The 23,479-nt window shown below is 43.7% G+C and overlaps 3 protein-coding genes across 3 annotated transcripts; all 3 read left to right on the top strand.

Annotated features, from left to right (window-relative positions):
* Positions 1-15,046: 15,046 nt before the first annotated feature.
* IWZ02DRAFT_375951 (Bromodomain-containing protein) lies at positions 15,047-16,024 on the top strand (the record flags this gene model as incomplete). The annotated part of the gene is made up of 1 exon (XM_066764857.1): positions 15,047-16,024. The coding sequence occupies one exon, from the start codon at positions 15,047-15,049 to the stop codon at positions 16,022-16,024; it is 978 nt and encodes a 325-aa protein (XP_066623760.1).
* An 809-nt stretch (positions 16,025-16,833) lies between these two features.
* Positions 16,834-19,080, top strand: IWZ02DRAFT_229367 (glucose/galactose transporter). Its single transcript, XM_066762930.1, has 7 exons — positions 16,834-17,051; positions 17,147-17,250; positions 17,338-17,434; positions 17,488-17,750; positions 17,801-18,080; positions 18,131-18,330; positions 18,400-19,080. Exons 1-7 carry the CDS (start codon positions 16,952-16,954, stop codon positions 18,751-18,753), a joined length of 1,398 nt encoding a protein of 465 aa, XP_066623759.1. The 5' UTR covers positions 16,834-16,951; the 3' UTR covers positions 18,754-19,080.
* A 528-nt stretch (positions 19,081-19,608) lies between these two features.
* Positions 19,609-23,443, top strand: IWZ02DRAFT_517236 (uncharacterized protein; the record flags this gene model as incomplete). The annotated part of the gene is made up of 2 exons (XM_066770693.1): positions 19,609-20,259; positions 20,314-23,443. Coding segments are annotated over 2 exons (3,306 nt in total), but the record flags the coding sequence as incomplete, so codon positions are not given.
* Between the last annotated feature and the right edge of the window lie 36 nt (positions 23,444-23,479).

Below are 23,479 nucleotides of genomic sequence, written 5' to 3'. Positions count from 1 at the left end.
AAATTAAATAAGTACCGCCCCTAAGGCTATAGAATAGGACCCTACTAGTCTAGCCTACTTAGCCGTCTAGCATGCTAAGTAGGTATTAGATGTAGAAGTAAGCTAATAATATATATCTAAGCTCTATCTATGTTATAGTAGTAACGCTTACTTTATTAGTAAGTGCCTATATAAGTCTACTCGTTCTCCCTAGGCTATAGTAGTCTAGCCGTTACTAGAGGATAAGACTAAAGATGTTAAGGAGCCTAAATTAGGAAATAAGGAACTCCGGCTATAGTCGCGGTCCGGAGTAAAGTTATAAACTAGAGGAGGTTAAACGGTAGGATTATAGTCTATTAGCGTAAGGCTAAGCGGTATATAAGGGGTAAATCCCTACTAGTATTAGTACTAGTTAATTAAGCATCCTATACTAGAACTCTTATTAATTTAGGGAGTAAACTATACGTAATAGTAACCTCCTAGTTTATAACGCGTATGAACCTCCTAGTCTATAAAATTACGCCCATGCTAATACTTAGACTAAAGAGCTTAGAATAGTTAGTAAAGACGGTAATAGAGTTTACGCTTAATTTAGGAGGATACTTAAGGATAATCCTTACCTATATAGTACCCTAACTCCCTAATAGTATTAAGTTACTAATAGGAGCACTATAGCTCCGCTAAGAGAGGGTCCTACTAGACCTATTAGCTAGGAGCCTTACATTTAAAGATACCGGCCTAACGGTATAGGAGGAGGGAAGATTAGAGGTTAAGGATAGAGTCTACTTTACTTAGGCTATCTCTACCCTAGCGTACTAACTACTTACCTAATTAGTAGCTAAATAGCGGAAAGGATATATATTTATAGTAAGTCTTACTAATATTAATAAGGCCTTAGTAATAAAGCTAGTTATTAGTAGTAATAAGATCCGTTACCGTCTACCTAAGTAGATTAGTAATAAGTACTTACTATTATTTAATAAGGCTCTCGTAGATTTACTCCCTCCTAACTAACTAGGAATTAACTATAAGATTAAGCTAAATAAGCTGCCTAATAGGAAGGACCTAGACCCCCCCTAGGGACTACTATACGGAATAAGCCGTAAGAAGTTACTTATCCTATATAAGATGTTATATGAGCTCCTAGAGAAGGGGTTTATATGTGTAAGTAGCTCTCTAGCCGTAGCTCTAGTACTATTTATGAAAAAACCTAGTAGAGGATTAAGGTTTTATTATAATTACTAAGCTCTTAACGCCCTAATAAGGAAGGACTATTATCTACTCCCGCTAATTACGGAAATGTTAGCCTAGATTAGATAAGCATGCTAGTTTACTAAGCTAGATGTAGTCTTAGCCTTCTACCGCGTTTATATTACTAAAGGAGATAAATAGCTAATAGCCTTCTATACCTAATTTAGACTATTTAAGTAGTTAGTAACACTATTCAGTCTTACTAACGCTCCTAGTACCTTTTAATAGTATATTAACTAGGTACTAAGAGAGTTCCTAGATAATTATGCTTTAGCCTACGTTAATAATATTCTAATCTTTATAGAGGGATTCTAGAAGGAGCATCACTACTAGGTTAAGATAGTAATAGATTACTTACTTATAGTAGGCCTCTATATTAATATTAGGAAGTATGAGTTTAAGGTCTAATTAATAAAATACCTTAGCTACATTATTAAGGCCGGATAAGGAGTACGTATAGACCCGTCTAAGGTTAAGGTAGTAAAGAACTAGGCTAGACTAACTACTATTAAGGCTATATAAGGCTTCTTAGGCTTTACTAACTTTTATTATTATTTTATTAGCGGTTTCTTAGATATTATAGAACCTCTCATTAGGCTTATATGAAAAAATAAGGAGTTTAGATAGGATAATAAGACTAAGAGCACGTTTAAGAGGTTAAAGCTAGTATTTATTAAGGCGCCTATACTAATATAGTTTAATCTAGAAAGAGAGATGGTATTAGTAATAGACTTATTAGGTTATACTACTAGGGGAGTCCTTTACTAATGTAATGATTAGGGAGTCCTCTAGCTAACTACCTTCTACTTAAGAAAGAGTAACATACATGAAGCGAACTATAAGATCTATAATAAGGAGCTCCTAGTAATTATAAAGGTACTAGACGAATAGGATTACCTATTAAGGAGTGTTAGTAACTTCACTATCTAGATAGACTATAAAAACTTAGAGTACTTTATAACTAGTAAGTGACTAAATAAGCGTTAAGTCTACTAGGTAGAGAAGCTTAGCCGGTATAACTTCATGATAGCGTACATCCTAGGGAAGGATAACGCTTAACTAGATGTACTATTATAAAGAGAGTAAGACCTACCTACTAACGCGGATAATAGCCGCTTAAAGTACCGCTTTACCTAAATACTTAAGTCGTTACCTACTAGCCTCATAATAATAAAGGCTAGTTAAGAAGAAGAACTAGTAGAGGAGGATGCCGTATAGGCGTACCCTATTACGTTAGGCGGTGATAATACCGGGGGTAAATAGATAACTAACATATAGAGAGAGTTAGTAGGAGAGGACGGAGCTTACTAGGCCCTAAAAATAGTAGTACTTAGTAGGAGTAGAATAATACTAGTAGAGCTCTCCCTTAGTAAGATATTAATATCTAACTTAATAGTAGATGATAAGGGTAACCTTCATTAGTGTAGTTACTTATAGGTGCTAGATTCTAAACCCCTATAAACTAGTATCCTCTAGATAATACATAACTCTCTAGAGGTAATCTACCCTAGTAATAATAAGATAGTATCCTAGCTCTACCGTCTTAAGTTATTTTAGCCGAACTATAATATATGGGTAAAGTAATTTAGGCGTAATTATGACGTCTATAGAGTGACTAAATTCTAGAGAGACTATAAGTAAGGACTACTCTAACTACTCCTAGTCCTAAATTAATAGTAGTAAGAGGTATCTATAGATTTTATAGGCCCTCTTATAGCTAGTAAGGGGAACACCTATATACTAGTCATTATAGATAGGCTATTAAAAGGCGTAATCCTAGAACCCTATTATGACCTAATAGCTAAAGCTATAGTAGCATTATTCCTATAAATATACTACTAGCACTACGGGTTACCTAATGCTATTATATTAGACTAGGGCCTATAGTTTATAAGTCTTTTATGGGAACGCGTCTATAAACTATTAAATATTTAGCGGCGTCTCTTAACGGGTTACTACCTAGAGACGGACGGTTAGACTAAGAGAGTAAACGCGGAGGTAGAGTAGATATTAGCTACGTTAGTTAACTAAGTATAGGATAACTAGGCTAACTACTTACTAGTTATTAAGTTTACATTAAATAATAGGATGTTAGCTACTATAGGCCTTAGCCCGTTCTTCTTATTACACGGTTATTACGCTAACCCCTTATAAATAAGACTCTTAGAAGTCCCCTAGCGCGTTACTAACCCGTAAATACTAGTAGCATGAGGTAATACCATTATAATAAAGATCTAAGAGGCTACTACTTAGGTGGAAAACGCGATAACTATATCCTAGGTAGCCTAGAAGTAGTAGGTAAACCGCTATTATAATGCCTTACCTATGTATAAAGTAGGTAATAAAGTTTAGTTAAGCCTCTATAATGTATCTATAGACTATCCTATTTAGAAGCTAGATTACTAGTTAGTAAAGTACACTATAATATAAGTTATTTTAAATAAGGCCTACTAGTTAGATGTACTAGGCACTATCTATAACATCTTTAATATAGACCTACTATAACCGGCATCTAATAACGCCTTACTAAGCTAGGCATGTATAGACTATTAGCTACCTATAGTCGTTATTAATAATAAGAACGAGTAGGAGGTAGAATATATACTAGATAAGCGTTAGCGTTAAAACCGCTAAGAGTTCCTAGTAAAGTAGACCGGGTATATAAGACTAATATAGGAACTAGCGTCTACATTTAAAGATATAGTAGCCGTTAATAAGTTTAAAGCTAGTTAATAAGTTTAGGTTAGAAGTAAGGGAGCGCTACTAAATAATAAGTAAATAATAGTAGACCCTAGTAGCGGAACATCTAATAAGTGATAGCACCATCTAAATAAGCTACTAGTAGTACTACCTATACCTAGGCGCTATAGTACTAGGCTTAAGTAAGTAAACTAGCTAGATTATAACTCTAACTAATAGGGGGCTACTAGTAACACGTACTAACTATATAAGCCTACCCATAATGATCCTCTTTATGAGGTCTAGAACTACTAAACCCTGCTTATACTCTACTTACCGTTTAATTAACTCCATAATCTTTATAACCGTACTACCTTATAACCTTATTATCTTACCACACCATGGACGCTAATAATAACTACTTACGTAACTTACGTAACCGCGTTACTAAGCTTAAGAATCCCCCTCCTCCTAATAAGGCTAACCCTACCGCCTACCCTAATACTTACCCTAGTAACCCTTACTTTAGCGCTACTCTCTACATCCCTCTAATCTTTAGTAATATTAAAGACCTCCTTAGCGTTAAGCTCCGCGGTTACTACTTTTATATTATATTAGGCTCTAGTTAGGATAACCTTAATAACTCTATCTATAATATTATTACTACTACTAGTAGTATGATCCTCCCCTTCCCTAACTTTAGTAATACTAAGGATGAAGAGGAGGACTACTTAGGTCTATTCCCTCCTAGCTCTATCTAGCATTAGATTATTATAGATGAGGTTATTATTAGTCTTACCCCTTATAACGCCCTACCTATACCTAGTTATAATACGCGCTAGATCTTACCCGCTAAGCTATATATACTTATTACTATTAGCATTACTAAGCTGCCCTAAGGCTAGCGCTATTTAATCTATACCCTACCCCTATTCCCTTACCTTAGTATTAATAAGCGCTTTACGGTCTAGTAGGGCTACCTATTACCTAGCCGCGTTACTAACTACTACGTCCGCTCATAGTAGATCTACGGTAATAAGCTAGAGCATAATGTGTTCATTATTTACTACCCTAATGCCTACCTCTTTCTATCCCTCTCCCTTAGTAATATAATTAAGGCTATAGGTAGTCTTATCCTTAACCGCCCTAGCGGCCTACCTAACCGTAAGACCTAGTTCCTTACCTACTCTACTAGTACTAATATCCTGCTATTTAGCTAGCTACCTAATAAGTATAAGTCTAGCTAGGGTCTTATCCTCCCTATTAAGTAGTTCCGCTACCTAGTCTTTATCCGTATTAGGAACCTCCCTAACCCGGGCTATATCCTCTATAAGTGCCCTAGTAATAAAGAATTCTAGGCCTGCCTCATCTCTCGCGGCTTTACTAATAAGTAAGCCGCTATAGTAACCCTAGTAGCTACCTTAGCCTACACCCTTTCCTTACTATTCCTTTTTTTTTTTACATAGTGGATTAGCGCTACATTTAACGGCGTAAAGGGGGGGGTATTATTATAGTTTCTAACTATTTATATCCTTAGATGGATCCTACGGTTAAAGTATTAGGCTTAAAGTGCCGATTCTCCGTATATACTTACTTAGATTAGTACTTTAATCCTACCGTCGTGAGACTAGCTTACTACGACTAATTATTACTATGAAAAAGGAGTTAACTTACGTGTCTACGTCTTAATCTCCTAACATATAGGCCTTTATAAACCTTTTCTCGTAATTATAGACTATTAAGCATTAGAACACTTTACTTCTAAGCGCTAATTATCTATATAATAAGTAAGATGGGCTAAGTAACTTACTAAGTACTAAGTCCGGTTTACCTACTAACTAGGAAAGGAAAACATCATTATAGATGTTCTTATAAGAAAGTAAGAGCAACTTAAGACTTAAAAAGAGAAAGTAAAGGCCGTATAAGAGTAGTATCTCATTCCTACTTCCTAGGTAGTCCTACTTATAATGATGGAGCCGGAAGTTTCTCTAATAATAATTTTTCTTAACGAACTCCTCTACGCGAATAGAGAAAACCTAGATCTTAAACTATAGAGAGAAATAGCCCGTCTTTAACCGGAAAATAAATCATATTAGAAGCTATAGGATGGATTACTTCTTTACTATAGCGCATTAGTTATTCCTAACTAGGATAACCTTTACGCGAGAATAATTAAAGTAATACATACTACTTACATTACTACCTATCCTAGAATTAATAAAATGTGAAAGCTATTACGGTAATACTATTACTAGCCTAGCTAGACTTACATAATTAAGAGATATAGCTGAAACTACTATATTTACCGCTAGAACTATGAATTTACTAATAAGATACCTAGCCTTCTATATCCCCTACTAATTCCTAACCGTCCCTAGTAATACCTAGCTATAGATTTTAAAGAGATGCCGTAAGACTAAAAGGAATTTAATTATATCCTTATTATCATAGACTAGTTATCCTAAAGAACCTTTAGTTTACCTTATATGAAGAAAATTAACGCTAAAGGAGTATCTTAACTTTTTTACGATTACGTCTACTAAATTTTCGGAAATCCTAAAAGTATACTATTAGATTAAGGTCCTTAGTTCATTTTAGCCTTCGTGTAGGAGCTATATAAGTTAACTAGTATTAAATAACACTTTAATTTAGCCTATTACTCTTAGATAAACGGAATTACTAAGATAGTAAATTAGGTCCTTATACGCTAACTACGACCCTTTATTAATTACTACTAAAATAACTAGTCTAATCTTCTACTATTAATAGATTTAGCTTAGGCTACCCTCCTATATAAGGCTATAGGTCTTATACTAGTAGAAGTAGACCTTAGCTTTATACCACGTATATATTATAACTAGACTACTTATATAATAATAACTACTTTACCTAAAGGCAGAACACAGTCTATAGCTTAGTCTCTCTAAAAAAGAAGATAAGAAGCCTATAAGTACGCCTATAAATTAATTTACTAATCGTAAGAAAAGAACTACTAATAAGCTAATAAATACTATTATATACCTAACTTTAACATTAGAGACTTTATTTACATTAAGAAGACTAGCTAGATAATAGACCGACTAAATCTTAAATTAGACGCTCCTAATGTAGGACTATTTAAGATTACTAGAATGAAAGGACATTCGTACGAATTAGATCTTCTAAAAAGCATGAAGGTTATAAACCTTTTCTATACTAATTACCTACGTAAAGTAGCTATAGACCTATTACTATAATAGAGATATACTAAGCTAGAACCCGAGGTTATTAATAACTAGTAAGAATAGGAAGTTAACTTTATCCGCGTAAGTAAGGTTACTTACGGAATTTTAAGGTATTAGGTCTAATAGGTAGGATATAATTAAGATAATAAGTAGTATGTAGTAAGATCTTTCATTAGGGCCCCCTAAAAAGTAGAGGACTTCTATACTACTAATCCTTCTACCCCTAGACTACTAAAGAACCTAGAAAAGTGGAAAAGAGCCTTCCTCTAATAAGAATTATAGGAAGAAACGTAATTAGATAACTAACCCGCCTATACTCTAGTAAAGAGAATCCTTTAATGCTATAGTAAATAACCCTTATCTATATAAACCTATTTATTCTTATCTATCCTATTTTCCTATTTTAATTTTATTCCTTATCTTTTATACCCTTACTCCTCTTCCTCCTCTTTAGTAGGAACTAGAGCTAACTTCTTAAGTTTAGGCCTCATTACACCTTTAATAGAGCCCTAGAGAAAGTTATTAACCTAGTTATCTATTACGCGGTGAAGAGTAAGGTACTCTCTAGGCTATATCTCATCCTTACACCTTTTATATTAATTAGGAGGATGAGTACTAGTAAGGTCACTTATAGTATAGTTAAGGTTACTAGTGCCCTAGATATAGTTCGCGTAATAACCCTATAAGAAACCTAGTAACTTACGGTAACTATAGAAGACGTAAGTAGAGAGATTATCCTAGTACTTAGTATAACTAGTAGCCTAATTAATACCTATATATTAGATTAAGTAAGCATCACATGAAGAACTATAAGATTCTATAGATATAATGTTAAAATAATCCTTAGAAACTAGGATGATAGCATAATGAGCTAAGTTACTAAGGCCTAGTATATATATCGCGCGTTAGCTAGTTTCATTACCGCTAAGGGATTTCTATAATAAGTTAGCCATTATATAAGGATAAGTAAGTAGTAATATACACCTTAGTAAGTTTTTTAAAGGCCTTACGCGGGATGAAGACTATAATCTCATTAGAAGCATCTACCTCTAAGTCCTAATCTAAAGGTTCTACTAGTAATTTCGTAGGTAAAGTAGCTAGATAAATAATGCTACTATTATCACTTTTATGCGAAGGTATACTTAGTAGTACGCCGACGTGACGGCTACTAGAACGCATATACGAAGGTAAAGTAGGTAAATTAGCTTATATAACGTTTTTATAAGGATTTATAGATAGAATAGTAATGTACGCTAGCTCTTAGGAGCTAGGTACTATACCTAGACTAGTTAGCTTCACTTTACCTTTTTAAAACTCCGGATATATAAATGATTAGCTAATTATGCGTAATATCTTATACGACGGTCCTAAGTTACCTTAGCATCCTCTTAAGGCATCGTATTGCCTTTAGGGTGCTTAGAGTAATAAAGTTAATTAGATACTATCGCGCGATAATTAGTTAAGCGTTTTTAGACCTACTATAAACGGGAGGACTTACTATTATTACTAGAGCTAGTTACTTAAGTAAGAGATAGGCTAAGAGTAATAGGAAGATATAATAATAGAAGTAAGGTCTATTATTATTATTAAGGTAGTAGTAAAGAAGGTTAGTTAAACTATAAACCTAATAATAAGATATACCTAGTAGTCCTATACTTTACGCCCTTACCGAAATAGCGCTAGTTAGTTATCTATATAAGCACCTAATAAGCTAACTTAGGCTTCCTATTAGGGGGGGAATATCGTAATAGCTATTAGACGCTAGTAACGTAAGCATATATTAGATGCTAGTAACGTAAGTACATTATAACTACGCCCTTACGCGATTACTTAATAAGCTAAAGCTAATTATAACTAAGCTACGTAAACCGGCTAAGCCGTATAAGCTAGTAGTACTAATAGATAATAAATACTACTAAGGATATATAGCCTACTTAACGGCTAATAAAACTTTACGCGGTAATAAGAAGATTAATTTCTTATCTATTTTAATAACGTAACTAAAGTAGTAATTTACGTAGTAAAGAGAGAGTTTAGTTCTTATTTTACTTCTTATATAAATACATATAGAAGATAGAAGAGTATATAGCATCTTCTATATTTATAATAATTAAGAAGACTTCACTTAACTTCATCTTTTAACTACTTAACTTTAATTAAGTTCTTTTTAATTTTATATACGTCCGACTAAGTAGATAGCCTCTAGGTAAAAGCCTACATATTAGCCGCTTAACGATTCGTGACACTTAGCCTTATAATAGGCCGCTAGTAGAGGAGTAGTAGCTATACTACTAGTAGATACGAGAAGGGGAGACGAATAAGACGCCTAAGTCTAAGACTAGGTCTAGTAATAAGACTCTAACTCATTATATACTATAGTATAGTAAGCGTAGTTAATTAAGTACTTACGCTCCTCTAGTATAATGTTAACCGTGCGGCGAAAATGCTTATTAATCTACTAATAACCGGTTAGTAACATGCCTAAGTAGTAACTAAAAGGCATACCTATTTATACTAATTAGCTATAGTAGTATAGTATATATACTTACTACTCCTACCTATTAGCGCCTTATAACCGATAAATAACATGTAGATCTAGGCCTAAACGATTAAAGGGTCCCTAGAATAGTTAGCTATAGCTATTTAGGAAATTAGCCCTAATAACTTACTATAAGTAAGCCTACAGCTCATAACTACTAGATAATAACATGCTAGTATCGCCCCTAGGAGAGCTACTAGGCGCCTTATATTTATAAGGAGAGGTCTATAGCTTTATAATAGGAGCTAAAGGGTTACCTAGTAGCACCCTAGACTAGTAGTAAATATATTACGTATAAGTAGGATGATCTAATAGCGGCTAAGGCTAGAAATAAACCGGGTAGCTATAAACCTCATTATATATAAGATAGTAGGGGGGGGGGCTATAGTAAGAGTTATATAAAGGTAATAGATAAAAAAGATAGATAGTAGGTAAGATAAGTAACCCTATTTATACGCTACTAGCTACTAACTCCGCACCTATAAGCTAATACCTAGGCGCTTACATGTAAGCTATAAGCCTAATAATAAAGTAGATAACTCTATAGACTTAAATAAAGAAACTCTATCACTATATAATAATGCTTAGAACTATAATAACGCTAATTACTAGCTAGAACATGCCTAATAGCATAACTACACCCTTAGGCTAGATAATATAATAACCTAATAGGTAATACTACCGCCTAACTCTATACTACTTAGCACTCTAAGACGGCTACTTACTAATAGTCTAAGGATAGCCCTTTTAGAGGGGGGGATAGTATAATGCTATAACTAAGGCGGAGCCTAGAGAACTCTAACTAGGACCTAAAGAGGGCTATACGTATTAGTAAGGACATATAAACGCCCTAAGAGACGAAACCTTAGTTTATAAGGTTTCGTCTAATATCTATACTAAATATATTATTATTATTCACACTCGATTCGACTTTCTACGGTGCTAAATCTCATAATAGGATGCTTAATTAACTAGCGCTAATACTAGTAGGGATTTACCCCTTATATACTACTTAGCCTTACGCTAATAGACTATAATCCTACTATTTAACATCCTCTAGTTTATAACTTTACTCCGGACTATAACTATAGCTAGAGCTCCTTATTTCCTAATTTAGGCTCCTTAACATCTTTAATCTCGTTCTCTAGTAATAGCTAGACTACTATAGCCTAGGGAGGATGAGTAGGCTTATATAGGTACTTACTAATAAAGTAAGCGTTACTACTATAACGTAGATAGAGCTTAGATATACGTTATTAGCTTACCTCTAAGTCTAAGACCTACTTAGCACGCTAGATAGCTAAGTAGGCTAGGCTAGTAGGCTCCTATTCTATAGCCTTAGGGGTAGTACTTATTTAGTTTAATCATCCTTACGGCGTTATTATAGTGCTACTAGAGGCCTAACCTATTAACCTACCCTTATAGAATCGGCTATTAGCCTAGTAACTACCGTTATACGTACTACTATTATTATTTCTAAGTCTTTCTATAGAATTACTAACTTAGGTAAGGAGGGCTATATACTAGTCCTAAGACTCTCCTTCTAAGGCTAACCCTACTATCTAGGCTAATAGTTTATAGCTTAGCGCGTTCTCTAGGAGACTAATCTTAGCTAAATCTAGCTACTTATTACCCCTAGCTAACTATAAGACCTAATTAAACTTAGTAAAAAACTCTTAGAATAGTGCTCCCTACTAGTATAACATATATATCTAGCGCTACGCACTTAGTAAGGATTACTATAGATTAGCTCTAAATATATAAGTAGTTATTTAAAGGTTATACTAGGATTATCCCTATGTTATTTAAACTAGGGCGTTATTTAGTAGGCGGCTTTACTACTAAGTTTAGCCTAGATAGTAAATAACTAGGTCTTTAGCGCGTAGTTAGTATAGTCTAGGCTTATCTTATTACGAACTATATCTATCTATATATCTAGTCCGTCCCTAACACCTTTATAAATAGGCATCTCTAGTAAGATCTTAGTTAGTTTACCTACTTAGCGCTTATACTCCTTCTTATTAGCCTAATAGGCTATCTACTACTATAGTAACTAGATAATATCGGGGTTTAGTAGACTAGTAGTCGGTTAGTAGTATAGCTACTAATTCTACTATTACGTATAAAGCGCTTCCTACTACTATTAGTACGCCTATTCTATAAGGTAGGCCTACTCGTCTAGGGGTAGCCCCTACTACTACTATAAGGCTACCTATTATGCGGCCTAATCGTCTTACTACTATAAGGCCGCCTATTAGGCGGCCTAATTATCTTACTACTACTACTCTATTATTTCTTAACGACTAATTAAATATTAGGAGATTAAGATATAGGTATATAAGTTAACTCCTTTCTTATAGTAATAATTAGTTATAGTAAGCTAGTCTTATAACGGTAGGATTAAAGTACTAATCTAAGTAAGTATATATAGAGAATTAGTACTTTAAGCCTAACGCTTTAACTATAGGATCTATCTAAGGATATAAATACTTAGAAACCGTAATAATAGGAGCTATTTTTAATTTAACTAGCTACGGTAGTTAAAGGTTTTAAATGTAATATTTAGTACTATAGGGAGTTAAATTAAGTAGTAATAATAATGTATTTAGAGTAGATATTAGATAAAACCTTAGTTTATAAGGTTTTATCTATAGAGGGCTTTTTATATATCCTTACTTATATACGACCCTATTTAGGTCCTAGTTAGTAGCTACTAGGCCCTACCTTAATTCCTAATCTCTAGTAGGGTCTATAGGCGTTAGTATTATAGGAATATATTCTTATATTTAACCTATTTAGCTATAAAGTAGATATAAGTTAGTACTAATAGAAAAACTATCTACTAACGCGTAGATACTAGGCTAGTTAGAGAATAAGACTAACTAGTAGGTAGTAATAATACTATAGTAGCTATAGGAACATAGTATATATATATAGTAGTAAAAAGCATAATATATACTAGGTATATAGATTATATAAGTATACTACTAACTAATATACATACCTCTAAGTAATAACCTAAATTTAGCTTATACCTATAAGAGTAGTTTAACTAGGACTTAAACTATTAACCTCTAGGTAGGTATAAATCTTACTTACTCTATAAGGTAGTAGGACTAATACTACTATACTAGCTAACCTAAAAAGGTATAGTAAGTAAGATAGTAGCTATCTCACTTAATTAGTCTATATACTAGGGTAGCGGCATGATAAGTCGTCTTAGCGCGATTCTGCCTTAAGTTGTGGTCTAGTCCGGATGCCTTAGCACAGCAGGTAGTCCCGTCAGGGCCTGTCGCAAACGCCATCCACAACCACAGCACAGGCACAGCATAGCACAGCACAGCACACGACTCCATCGCCACACCCTACCGCTCATCGTCCTCCATCGTCAGTCACACTTTGCGCTGAGCGCTGCGAGTCCCTTCTCTCTCCTTCCGTCCGCTCCCTCTTGTCCTAGTCAGCCGCCCTTTCTTTCGTCCTGCGCGCCCTGCCGTCCGACTTACCAGATCATGCTCAATAGTCCACCACCCTGGCTCCCATCACCGACCGCTTTTTGCCCCGTTTGCTGCACGACGGGGGTATGAGCAGCCTGACCGCCCAGTACACGCCGCTTGAGTCGCTTTTGCTGTTCCAGTCCCTCGCTTGCCTCGGCGTCGAATCCCACGTCTTTGGCAGAATTTCCGACCAGCTACAAAACAATAAACTTATAATCCAAGCCGACTCCTACGATAAGGATCGTCTGTCTCCGGATGCCTTGAGGGATTTTTACCTTGGACTTTTGAAGGACGAGATCAAGCACGAGCAAATCAATGCCAATGACGCTGAAGCTCCGATCCAAAATGGTGACAGCCCGGCCACGAGGAAGCGCAAGGCTCCAAGCCCCATCATGCCCACTGTCGAAGAGGCTGTCAAGCATGCTCACCTGCTTCCACAATTAATCGAGAAGCTCTACACAAGATATAGGCGCCAAGTCGTGGAAGACATACGCGAGGATGAGCGCATGTATGACATACTGAGCAGGGAGTTGGAAGAGTTTGTTCGTGGAGAACGAGATGGGCAGCTTATTCGAGATCGAGAAATCAAAAGCGCAAAAGAGGTCCCGCAAAACACTCCGCCCGTCTCCAATTCGCCTGCTGCTAGTGCAGATGTTGTCACGCAGGATGCGCCGCCGACTGTCAAGCCTACTCCACAACTTTCGCAGTCAAGTCCTCCGGGAAGTCAACCTCAATCACCTGCACTTTCTCAGTCGAGCCAACCACCCCACGAACACCACAGGCGCTCCTCTGCCAAGATTGAATCCCTCATTAACCCACCATCCAACGGTCCCCAAAATGATGGCGCGTCTCCCGGAAAGAAGTCGGTTCCGTCGCCATTGCAAACTTCATACCCTCCTCTCTCACAACCTCCACATCACAGGACACTGTCTGGATCTTTGCCGCCCAGCGCGAGACTTCCGCCTCCTGCGCCTTCACCAGTCTACCATTCGTCTCCCTATGGACCACCCGGGCCTCCTGCTCCCCAAACTACACCCGTGTCCGCGTCTTCTCCCAGCTCGACACCTCAGACAGCTATGCCCAATGCTACGAGGCCTCCTGGAGCTCCAATTCTTCCGCCGCCTGCGAATATGCAGTTCTCGGCTCCTCCCGTCCAAGTGCCCTCTATGGTAGAAAATAATGGACCCTTTCGACCACCTTCTGGCTCCCCTCACCAGTATCCACGCCCTCTCCCACCCGGACCTGGCCCTGGACCACACGGACCACCGCATGCTCCCCGTTCTCCTGCCACGCATCAACCTACTCCACCGCACTCTGGGCAACATGTTCCGCCACAGGGGCCCTTTTATCCACAGTATCCAGCTCAGCCTCAGTTTCCTCCGCAGCCTCATCTACAACACCATGCCTACTATCACCATCCTGGGCCCAGACAACCGGGCGGTATCATGCTTCCCCCCTTTCAAGTGGCAGCTCAGGATCCAGTCCGGGCGCATCAAAGGCAGATGCAAGAGCAGCAACGCGAGCAACAGGCGGCGAGCCAACATACACCACGAACCGCAAGGTCTCCGAGGGCTCACGTGGCGGCGCCTACTCCTGCGAGACCTCCACCCGCCATTCATCATCCGCAACCCGCACAGCCCATGTTGCCTCTTCCAAACCCCTCGACCAGACCACCGTTTCCAATCCACCGGCCACCGCCTCTTCGCCTCCACACGGCGGTTGGCTCATGGAAGAAGACGCTTCCGCCGCTTGGCAACGGCTCTCCGAAAGAAAACCTCGCTCCTGTCAGCCCCATCAGCCCCCCGTCGTCGCCAGAACTTCCGCCAGCGACGACGCCTGCTTCTGCCACGAGGTCAAAGCGCCCAGTAAAGTCAAAGGAGATGCCAGCTCCTGATGTAGAGACGCCTTTGCCTGGGAGAGGGACTCGAAAAGGCGGGAAGCGCGGTGCCAGGGGCGCCAGCGTTGCGTCATCTACCGTCACTGGATCTGCCCGTGGAAGGACACGCAGCCAATCGATTGCATCTCATGCGGAAGAGCCTTCGGCGAGTGTAAAGCCTGAACCAAGCACGCCTGCGGAAACCATCGAAACCGATGCCCAGTCGACCACGGAGGCGACCCCTACTTCCGGGGGACGCCGCACGCGGCGACGGGCCGGCACGCTACAGTCTGTGGCTGAACAGCCTACAGGTACGGCCAACAACAAACGAAAGCGTGATCAACGAGAGGAATCTGAAACCCCTAGGCCCGAAGTTGAGGACGAAGTGAACATGGCCTCGCCGGCGCCGCCAACCTTTGTAGTTGCTTCCAGGAACTTTTCTCGCATGAGCGCACCTGTTTTGAACGACATTTCTTCTCACAAGCATGCTAGCCTCTTCTCAACCCCTGTCAAGGCCAAGGATGCCGAAGGTTACTACGACATTATTCGCCGTCCACAGGATCTCAAGTCTATCCGGGCAGCCATTCAAAACGGGTCGCGGGCCGTAACGGCGGCTACCGCGTCCAATGCAGATACGCCACTTGGTAATTCCCCGAGTCAGGGACCCTCGACTCCCACCCATTTTTCCTCCTCGAGCACACACATTACTTTGCCCATATCTGAAGATCTGGTGCCACCCAAGGGCATCGTCAATAGCGCTCAACTCGAGAAGGAGCTCATGCGCATGTTTGCAAACGCAGTCATGTTTAATAGTGGAGCAGATGGCGTAGTGAAGGACGCGGTTGAAATGGCCACAGACGTCGAGGCCAGTGTTGCAAACTGGCGGGCGGCCGAGAGACCAAGCGCCTTGGTGGACGGCCCCACTTCCGGAGTTCCTGAGGACGGAGATGGAGAAGGCGGTGGCAAAAGGAGGAAGTTGTAGGGTGGCAAAGGGTGGTGTCGTATTGGTGAGCAACATGCAAAAGCCATGATAGAACAGCATAAACTAGTTGACCATTAGGCAACCAGCTCCTGGTGTCTGTCCGAAATCAAAGCACACAATGACAAGCCATTCGACATGTGTCGGCGTAAAACTGCCAAGTGAAGCACTCACAACACGGTGTCTGGGACTAACTGCCCGAATCGTGTAGTACACCGCCGACTCTGCTGCATCTTGTGATGAGATCCACCCAACTCGCAACAAATCAAACCCCGGAGCTCGGACTTTCCGAGGATATAATTCCAGGTACGCACGGGCGGTTGCATGTACCCCGCGAAACGAGAAAGAAAAGGACACTCCCCACAACAGGCGCGCAACATCCGGGGTAAGCACTCGGCAGACCCTCGCGCGCCATTACCCCGAGGACAACGACGCACTGCAACGCGCCCTTGCACGCTACCTACTTCCCCAGACTCGGGCGTCTTACCCCAGAATAGCTCGGAAAGGAAAACCGGCAGCGAGCCCGTGACGGGCATCACAGCGGCATCTTTTCTGGAGCACCACTCGCACACCAGCAGCCAGCCCTCTCTTGCCTCGCGAGGGTTCGTGCTAGACCCGCTTCTGGGAAGGATTGGCCGCGTGCTTGACGCCCTCGCCCGTGGTTCTAGACGACGCGCTTCTCCTCGGGGGTAAACCTAGCGAGGGCGGCCACCGGGACCACTTCTGCTGGGGGAAGCGAATGTGCGTCGGTCGTCTGCCAGTACGTACAAGCAGGAATAAGTGTTTGCTGTGACGTCCAGTCTGTTATCGCCGTCGTTGACGCCTGACCTCCCCTTCCTTTATCTTATTTCTTCCTTCATCTCGCTCTTCTCTTCTGGCTTGTTTTGTTGTCTACGAACTTTGTTTGCTGAGATTGAGCGAACGAGCAAGATGGCCATTTTCAAACGACGCGCTTTGCAGACGGACGACCATGCCGTGACCCAGGCCGGCCAGTTGACGCTGAAGCAGAGTTTGCTACCCAATCTACTCGGTGAGTCTTGTCTTGCCCTCAAGGAACCAGGGAAACTCATCAGAAGGGGTACATGCCAAGCAATCACTGACACCACTCTTCGTTGTCCCGCACAGTGACCATTCTATTCTTCCTCTGGGGATTTGCCTACGGTCTTTTGGATGTCCTGAATTCGCATTTCCAGGCTGGCCTCAACATCACAGCGAGCGAGGCCTCTGGGGTAAGGCCAATCTCCTCCCAGCCCTCCCCCTTGTCAGCCCGATATCATCATCACCTTTTCCTACAATCAACTAAACCATTTGCGTAGTTATCAGCCGCATATTTTGGAGCGTACTTTATTATGCCGCTGACTATATCGGGTTGGATTCTACGTCGGTTTGGTTTCCGTGTCACTTTCATGACTGGTGCGTTTTCTTCTCGCGAAGGGTCCCGAAGTCCTCGAGCTAAAACCCTTCAGGTCTCGCTATTCTGGCTGTCGGATGTCTTCTTTTCTGGCCGTCTGGCGTTAAGAGATCGTTTGGCGGATTCTGTGGCTCCATGTTCGTTGTCGGGGCCGGTCTATCTACGCTCGAGACCGGTGCCGATAGCTTTCTGGCCATTTGCGGACCTCCACGCTACTCGGAGATCCGTCTCAATCTGGCTCAGGGTGTGCAGGGTATTGGATCTTTTGCTGCACCCCTACTTGCATCACGCGTCTTCTTTGCAGATGCAAACGACGAGGTAAGACATCTGGTTCTATTTGGCTTATCGGGAATGCTAACAACGCGTAGTCATCTCTCGACAATGTTCAATGGGTCTACCTCGGCGTCGCGGGCTTCGTGGCTCTCCTGATCATCCTCTTCTTTTTCGCACCGATGCCCGAAGTCACAGATGCCGATATGGAGGTGCAAGAGCAGGAGATTGAGGAGCATGAACAAAAGTCGTTTTGGAAGCAGTACAACCTGTTCTTTGGAGTCTGGGGACAGTTTTGCTATGTGGGAGCTCAAGTGGCGCTCGCCAATTACTTCATCAGCTTCTGCCAGGAGGCAGGATACTCCAGTGCAACTTCTTGTGAGTTTTATTCGACATGTCTGGAGATGTTTGGTACTGAAAAATTCTAGCCAACCTCCTCGCTGCTGGACAAGGCGTTTTCGCTGCCATGCGCTTTGTCGGGAGTGGCCTTATGACCATCCGCTTCTTCAAGCCGCGCTACATGCTGGCAGTCTTCCTGACTCTCTGTTTCGTCTTTGGAATTGCATCGGTCAAGACCACCGGGTCTACTAGCGTTGCGATGCTGATTCTCGTCCTCGCTTTTGAGAGTGTAAGTGCTCACTCACGAGCTGCCCCTTGACGGCCCCTCCAACATGTCTCATGCTTACACGCGCTCTAGATCTGCTTCGCTACCACCTTCACCCTCGGCCTCCGCGGTCTCGGCAGGCACACCAAGCGCGGCGGTAGCTGTCTTGTCGCAGCTACATCTGGTGGCGCTGCCATCCCGCCCATTTGTGGTGCCGTGGCCACAAAGACGGGGAGCTTTCACACGGCGATGGCAGTCCCATCGGCCTTTTACGTTGCAGCATTGGTCTTTCCCTTTTACGTAAATTTTTTCAACGCAGCAAATGCCGACTCTCACCGTGACTCGAACGTCAACGTCCAACAGACGGATGAAGATGGGGAGAAGGGGTTGGACAAGGACTTTGAGTTGGAAGGAAAGGGTCCAGTACAGAGGGTCGAGGGGGCTTAGGGCTGCGGCCTGGGGCGGATTTTCTTCACGGCTGTGTAACATCCAGTCGTCTTATGACCTATTCAAAGATTTCTTCACGATTCAGAATTCAAAGGGCGAGGTTGAGGGCAGTCGAGACAGCGTGAAGATGTGGATCTTGCAACATGCACCGTGCCTGTGGGGCTTGTGGGTTGTGGAGAGGTGAACCGCGCACACTTCGATCTGGAGGCTTAGTCCTCGACTCGAGTCGTACAGCCAGACCAGACAAGAAATAGGCATTCGGCAAAAGCAAAGACAAACATTTGACTTAATTGGAAAAAGTTTCGGCACGACGAACCCTAGAGGGTCTCGGCGACGAGCGATTCCTGAAGGTATGTTCTCGACTCGGGTTCACAGACATGTCTTACGCGGCCGAGAAAGAGGAGACCGACTGCTGGCTTCAGCCGTGTCGTATCTCGACTTGAGCAGCTTGAGCGCGCATGGAAATGACTGGGCTGATCGGCTCGGCCAAGGGATCGCCATCAAGGGGCAGCACACCGACTCTGGACAGTGCGAGCGGATAGGCGTCCAGGTCGAGATGGATGGACCTTGTCTGAGGAGAAACTGGCTGGCCATGAATGTTTCCCGTTATAGCGGTCGGTGGTGGTTGAGGGATGGATCTCTTTCGGGGAGGGCGGACAGGGGTTGTTGGTGTTGCGCCATGACGTTTTGCCCGTCTCACGCTTCCCGTCACCTGCGACTCCACGACCAACTTGACCATCGCCCGCCATGGAAGCGGCCGCTCTAGACGCCGCACCCTAGTCCTGTTGTTTGCATCGTCTCCCGTCGAAACAAGAAAAAAACAATCCCGTCAAAGTGGCGCCTCCAGGCCCTCACCGGAAACCCCACGCCCGCAACACCTCCTCGCTCCTCCGTTCCCTTTTTCCTCAATTACGCCAGCGCGCTCGCCAACAACTCTTCTCCATCCGCCACGAGACCCTCCCGTCGCTGCGACACTCGGCCCAGGCCAGCATCTGGCGCTATATAGTCCGCCGCCAGCAGCTCGCCGCGAAACGAAACAGCACCCGGACGACCAAGCTCGACCCCAGCAGCAGTCGCATCCTCGCGCTTCTCCGGAACACGTACGCCCGGGTCCTCGCTGGTGCTCCGCCAAAGAAACATGCGCATCCACGACCGACCAAGCCAGCCAACAAAGACAAAAGCATGAGCGCACTCGGCGCCGGGCGGTTCTACACCGCCAACTCCTATGACGACGACAATGGAAGCGAGGGTGGTCTGCGCCCCGACGGCTCGCGCGAGCCCGGTGCCCGCAGGAAGAAGCTGGCCGGCTACCTCAAGGCTGCGAATGAGCTGCGCCAGGCTTACCAGCAGACCTATACCAACGGGTGGAGGAGCGGGGGGGACAGGGGCGACTGGGTCGAGTCAGACGACACTCCAGGTGCCTTTCCCGACGCAACAATCGTGCGGAGTGGAGATGAGGAAATGGTGCTTTTCCCAAGCTACGCTAGGACACATGTCAAGCGGAAGGTGAGTTTAGCGTCGTTGTCCACATGGCATCCGCATGGCAGAATTTGACATTAGCAGCGAGCACCGCCACCGGCCGATGCATGTGGCAACGACGCCGAATATTGGAGACAGGAATTCGAGCGACACGAAGACGACAATGCTATCGTGGATGTGGATGTAAGAGGCTGGATATACTATCCTCACAAAGGGCAAATGAACAGAAAACACCGGCTTTTTGTGGGAGTGGCTCGACAGCTCGTTGGTCTGCCAGCAGCTCCCGGCAAGTCTAGCAAACCGAATAGCAGGTCGCCCAGCCCGCACGCTTCTGAGCGCGTCAGTCTCCAGGACCGGAACGACAAGCGAGAAGAAGAATTTGTGGAAAATGAGGCCCTCAACATCCTCAAGAAGGGGGAGAAAGAGGCGTCAATCGCTGGGAGAGGAAACTACAGCGAAAATCCATCTAGGTCATCCGATGTCGACAGCCTCTACAGCATCAGATCTCGCGAACCTTCGCCAAACCGGCGCCGCTCAAATGACACGATGGACGAGGAGCCAATCGTCACGGCTCTCCAAAAGCGAGATTCGTGGAAGGAGCCCCAAAAGATGAATGCCGCCGAGTTGGCCATGGCAAACTCGCATTTGATGTCGAGGCTCAAACCATTTTTAGCAATGCCGTTAGCAAACACTCCCATTTCAATCTTTTTCTACAACGACAAGATTTCTCGACAGCGTACGATTTACACAGACGCTGCCGGCCACTTTACCACCCGGGCCGCCCTCAACTTCGTTCCTACCCATATTCGCATCATGGTATCCGAAAATCTGTCTACCACGGCCGAGGTCCTCGTCACCGAGCCTAGAGGCATCAGTCTCATTAGCGACATTGACGACACCATCAAACACTCGGCAATTTCCGCGGGTGCTCGAGAGATTTTCCGCAATGCTTTCATCAGGGAACTCGGAGATCTCACGATTGAAGGCGTGCGCGAGTGGTACGGGGCTCTTTACGAAAAAGGAGTCAAGTTTCATTACGTGTCGAATTCGCCGTGGCAAATATACCCTGTCATCTCTCAGTTCTTCAAAATGGCTGGTCTACCTCCAGGATCCTTCCACCTCAAACAATACAGCGGAATGCTACAAGGCATCTTCGAGCCTGTCGCTGAAAGGAAAAAAGCGACACTCGAGAGACTGGCCAGGGACTTCCCGCAACGCTCCTTCATTCTCGTTGGAGACAGCGGCGAGGCTGACCTGGAGGTTTACACCGATTTTGTCCTCGACAATCCGGGGAGGGTGCTTGCTGTTTTCATACGCGATGTGACGACCAAGCCTCAGAAGGGGTTCTTTGATCCTTCAGTGAGCCCATTGGGTGGCAGCGGCAGCAAGACGCCAAAGAGAAGGCCCAGGATGAGTAGGCGGTCGACGCGCTCATCTGCAGCATCAGAGGACGATCCAGAACTACGCGCTGCCATAGCAGCGTCTCTCCGAGATCTCGAGGAGTCTCAGTGTCGTGACAAGCCAACTATGTGGAGTCCTGGACACAGCCCTGGAAGCAGCGTCGGCGATCGTGCAGACACGAGACCACCTCTGCCGCGCAGACCGACAGACCCTACGGCAGTCGAGGCACACGGAATGGAATCACCCATCGGCAACTTGATCGAATTTTCTGACGATGAAGACACTATATCCTCTTCCGGGAGGACAACGCCACTCAGCAAAACGCCGACGGACCTCGAAACGATTGCAGAAGCACCACTGCATCGGCGCAACGCCGTTCGCGGAAGGACTACGCCTACAATTGGACATCGATTTGCCCCACCAGTTCCTCCCAAGAAGCCATTGAAACTCAGAAGCACCTCTCAGGACTCGTCGTTGAACAGCGAGCGCCGACCATCAACGGCTTCCTCCGTAGGTAAATCGCCACCGCCAATCAGGAGACCATCAACGTCAGTAAAGACGACCAATCTTCCAAAGTCTCGGAGTCCGCTAGCACAGTCTCCTCAAGTTCCAGAGTCGCCTGATGAGAAGACGCAAAAAACTCCACCGGCCCCTCCACCCAGACGCACGTGCACTGGCGATGTTTGTAACAATACGAGCTCCATGGCCATGGCCGCAAACAAAGTGTCGCAAGCTTACAACAGCCTTCCGCAAGCGAGCGCAATTTGGGAAGGTTCAGGCCAAAACCCAAGCGAAGCTAGATCCGCTAGCACTAGCTCGACGTTGCCCGGCAACCCCGATGGCGTCAAGAAAGCACCACCACCGCCACCGCGACGAACAACCTCACCATCTCCAGCCGACATCGGAAAAGAGGGGATCAGTCGCACACCAACGTTCCCCACGTCGGCTCCCAACAATGCTAGGTTCCACAACGCCAATGGCAGTGCCGGCCAAAGACCAGCGACGGCGAACGCGTCAAGCAGCTCACTCAACTTGAAGCCGCCGCAGTCTACATCCTCCTTTCCCACTTCAGCCCCAGGCTCGGCAACACCAGTCAATGGCGGAGGCAGTGGCAACAAGCGAGAGGAGCTGTGGCGCAAACGCTGGGCCAAGGCAGAACAAACTCTTAGCGACAATGGTGTTTTGCTCCGCAGTTGGCGTGTAGGCGCAGATGTGATGGACGAATCAATGCAGCTCGTCGAAGAAGCTCTGCGTAAGCAGCAGCTGTTGGAGAGAAGCGATAGCAAGGGCAACGCGCTTAAGTTGAATCGTGCCAGAGCCTTTCGCGAAGATTGAGACATCAAGTCAATGACAGTGTGTAAATTCCCGGGCTCCGAGATGGATGATTGTACAGGACCAGGGTACAGGCGAATGAAATTCCGGAGTTTTTCTTGGGATGGACTCTAAGAAGGTTGAATCGGAGCAGGGATGCCACCATGAAATTGCGGAGTTTTGGTGGGCTGCTGCTATATATGGAGGATGGTTTTCTGGTGTTTGGTGGAGGCGTCAGGTACAGACGGTATCAATTAGAGGAGAGCGTGGCGTCCGGGGTTCATGGCTGTCGGCGGGGACAGAGAGGCGGAAGCTTGCTCAGAGTTACCTACTTAGGATCCACGGGCCATGGACATGTGAGAAACCCGAAACCATGCTGAGCCCCCGTGAGTGAGCGCGATCGCCGCTGGCGGGAGCGGGAGACCATCTGGACCTGGAGCTTTTTGGTCCGACGGATGTTAAACTTTGGCCCTCGCCCATGGACAATATTTTGAGCCCTTGACTCGCGCCACAAACTACCTAGTTTCCTTTGCCG

The sequence above is a fragment of the Phyllosticta citriasiana genome (genome assembly GCF_038021145.1).
Source record: "Phyllosticta citriasiana strain CBS 120426 chromosome Unknown IWZ02scaffold_5, whole genome shotgun sequence".
Classification (NCBI taxonomy): domain Eukaryota; kingdom Fungi; phylum Ascomycota; class Dothideomycetes; order Botryosphaeriales; family Phyllostictaceae; genus Phyllosticta; species Phyllosticta citriasiana.
This window is presented reverse-complemented; position numbering and strand designations above follow the sequence as displayed.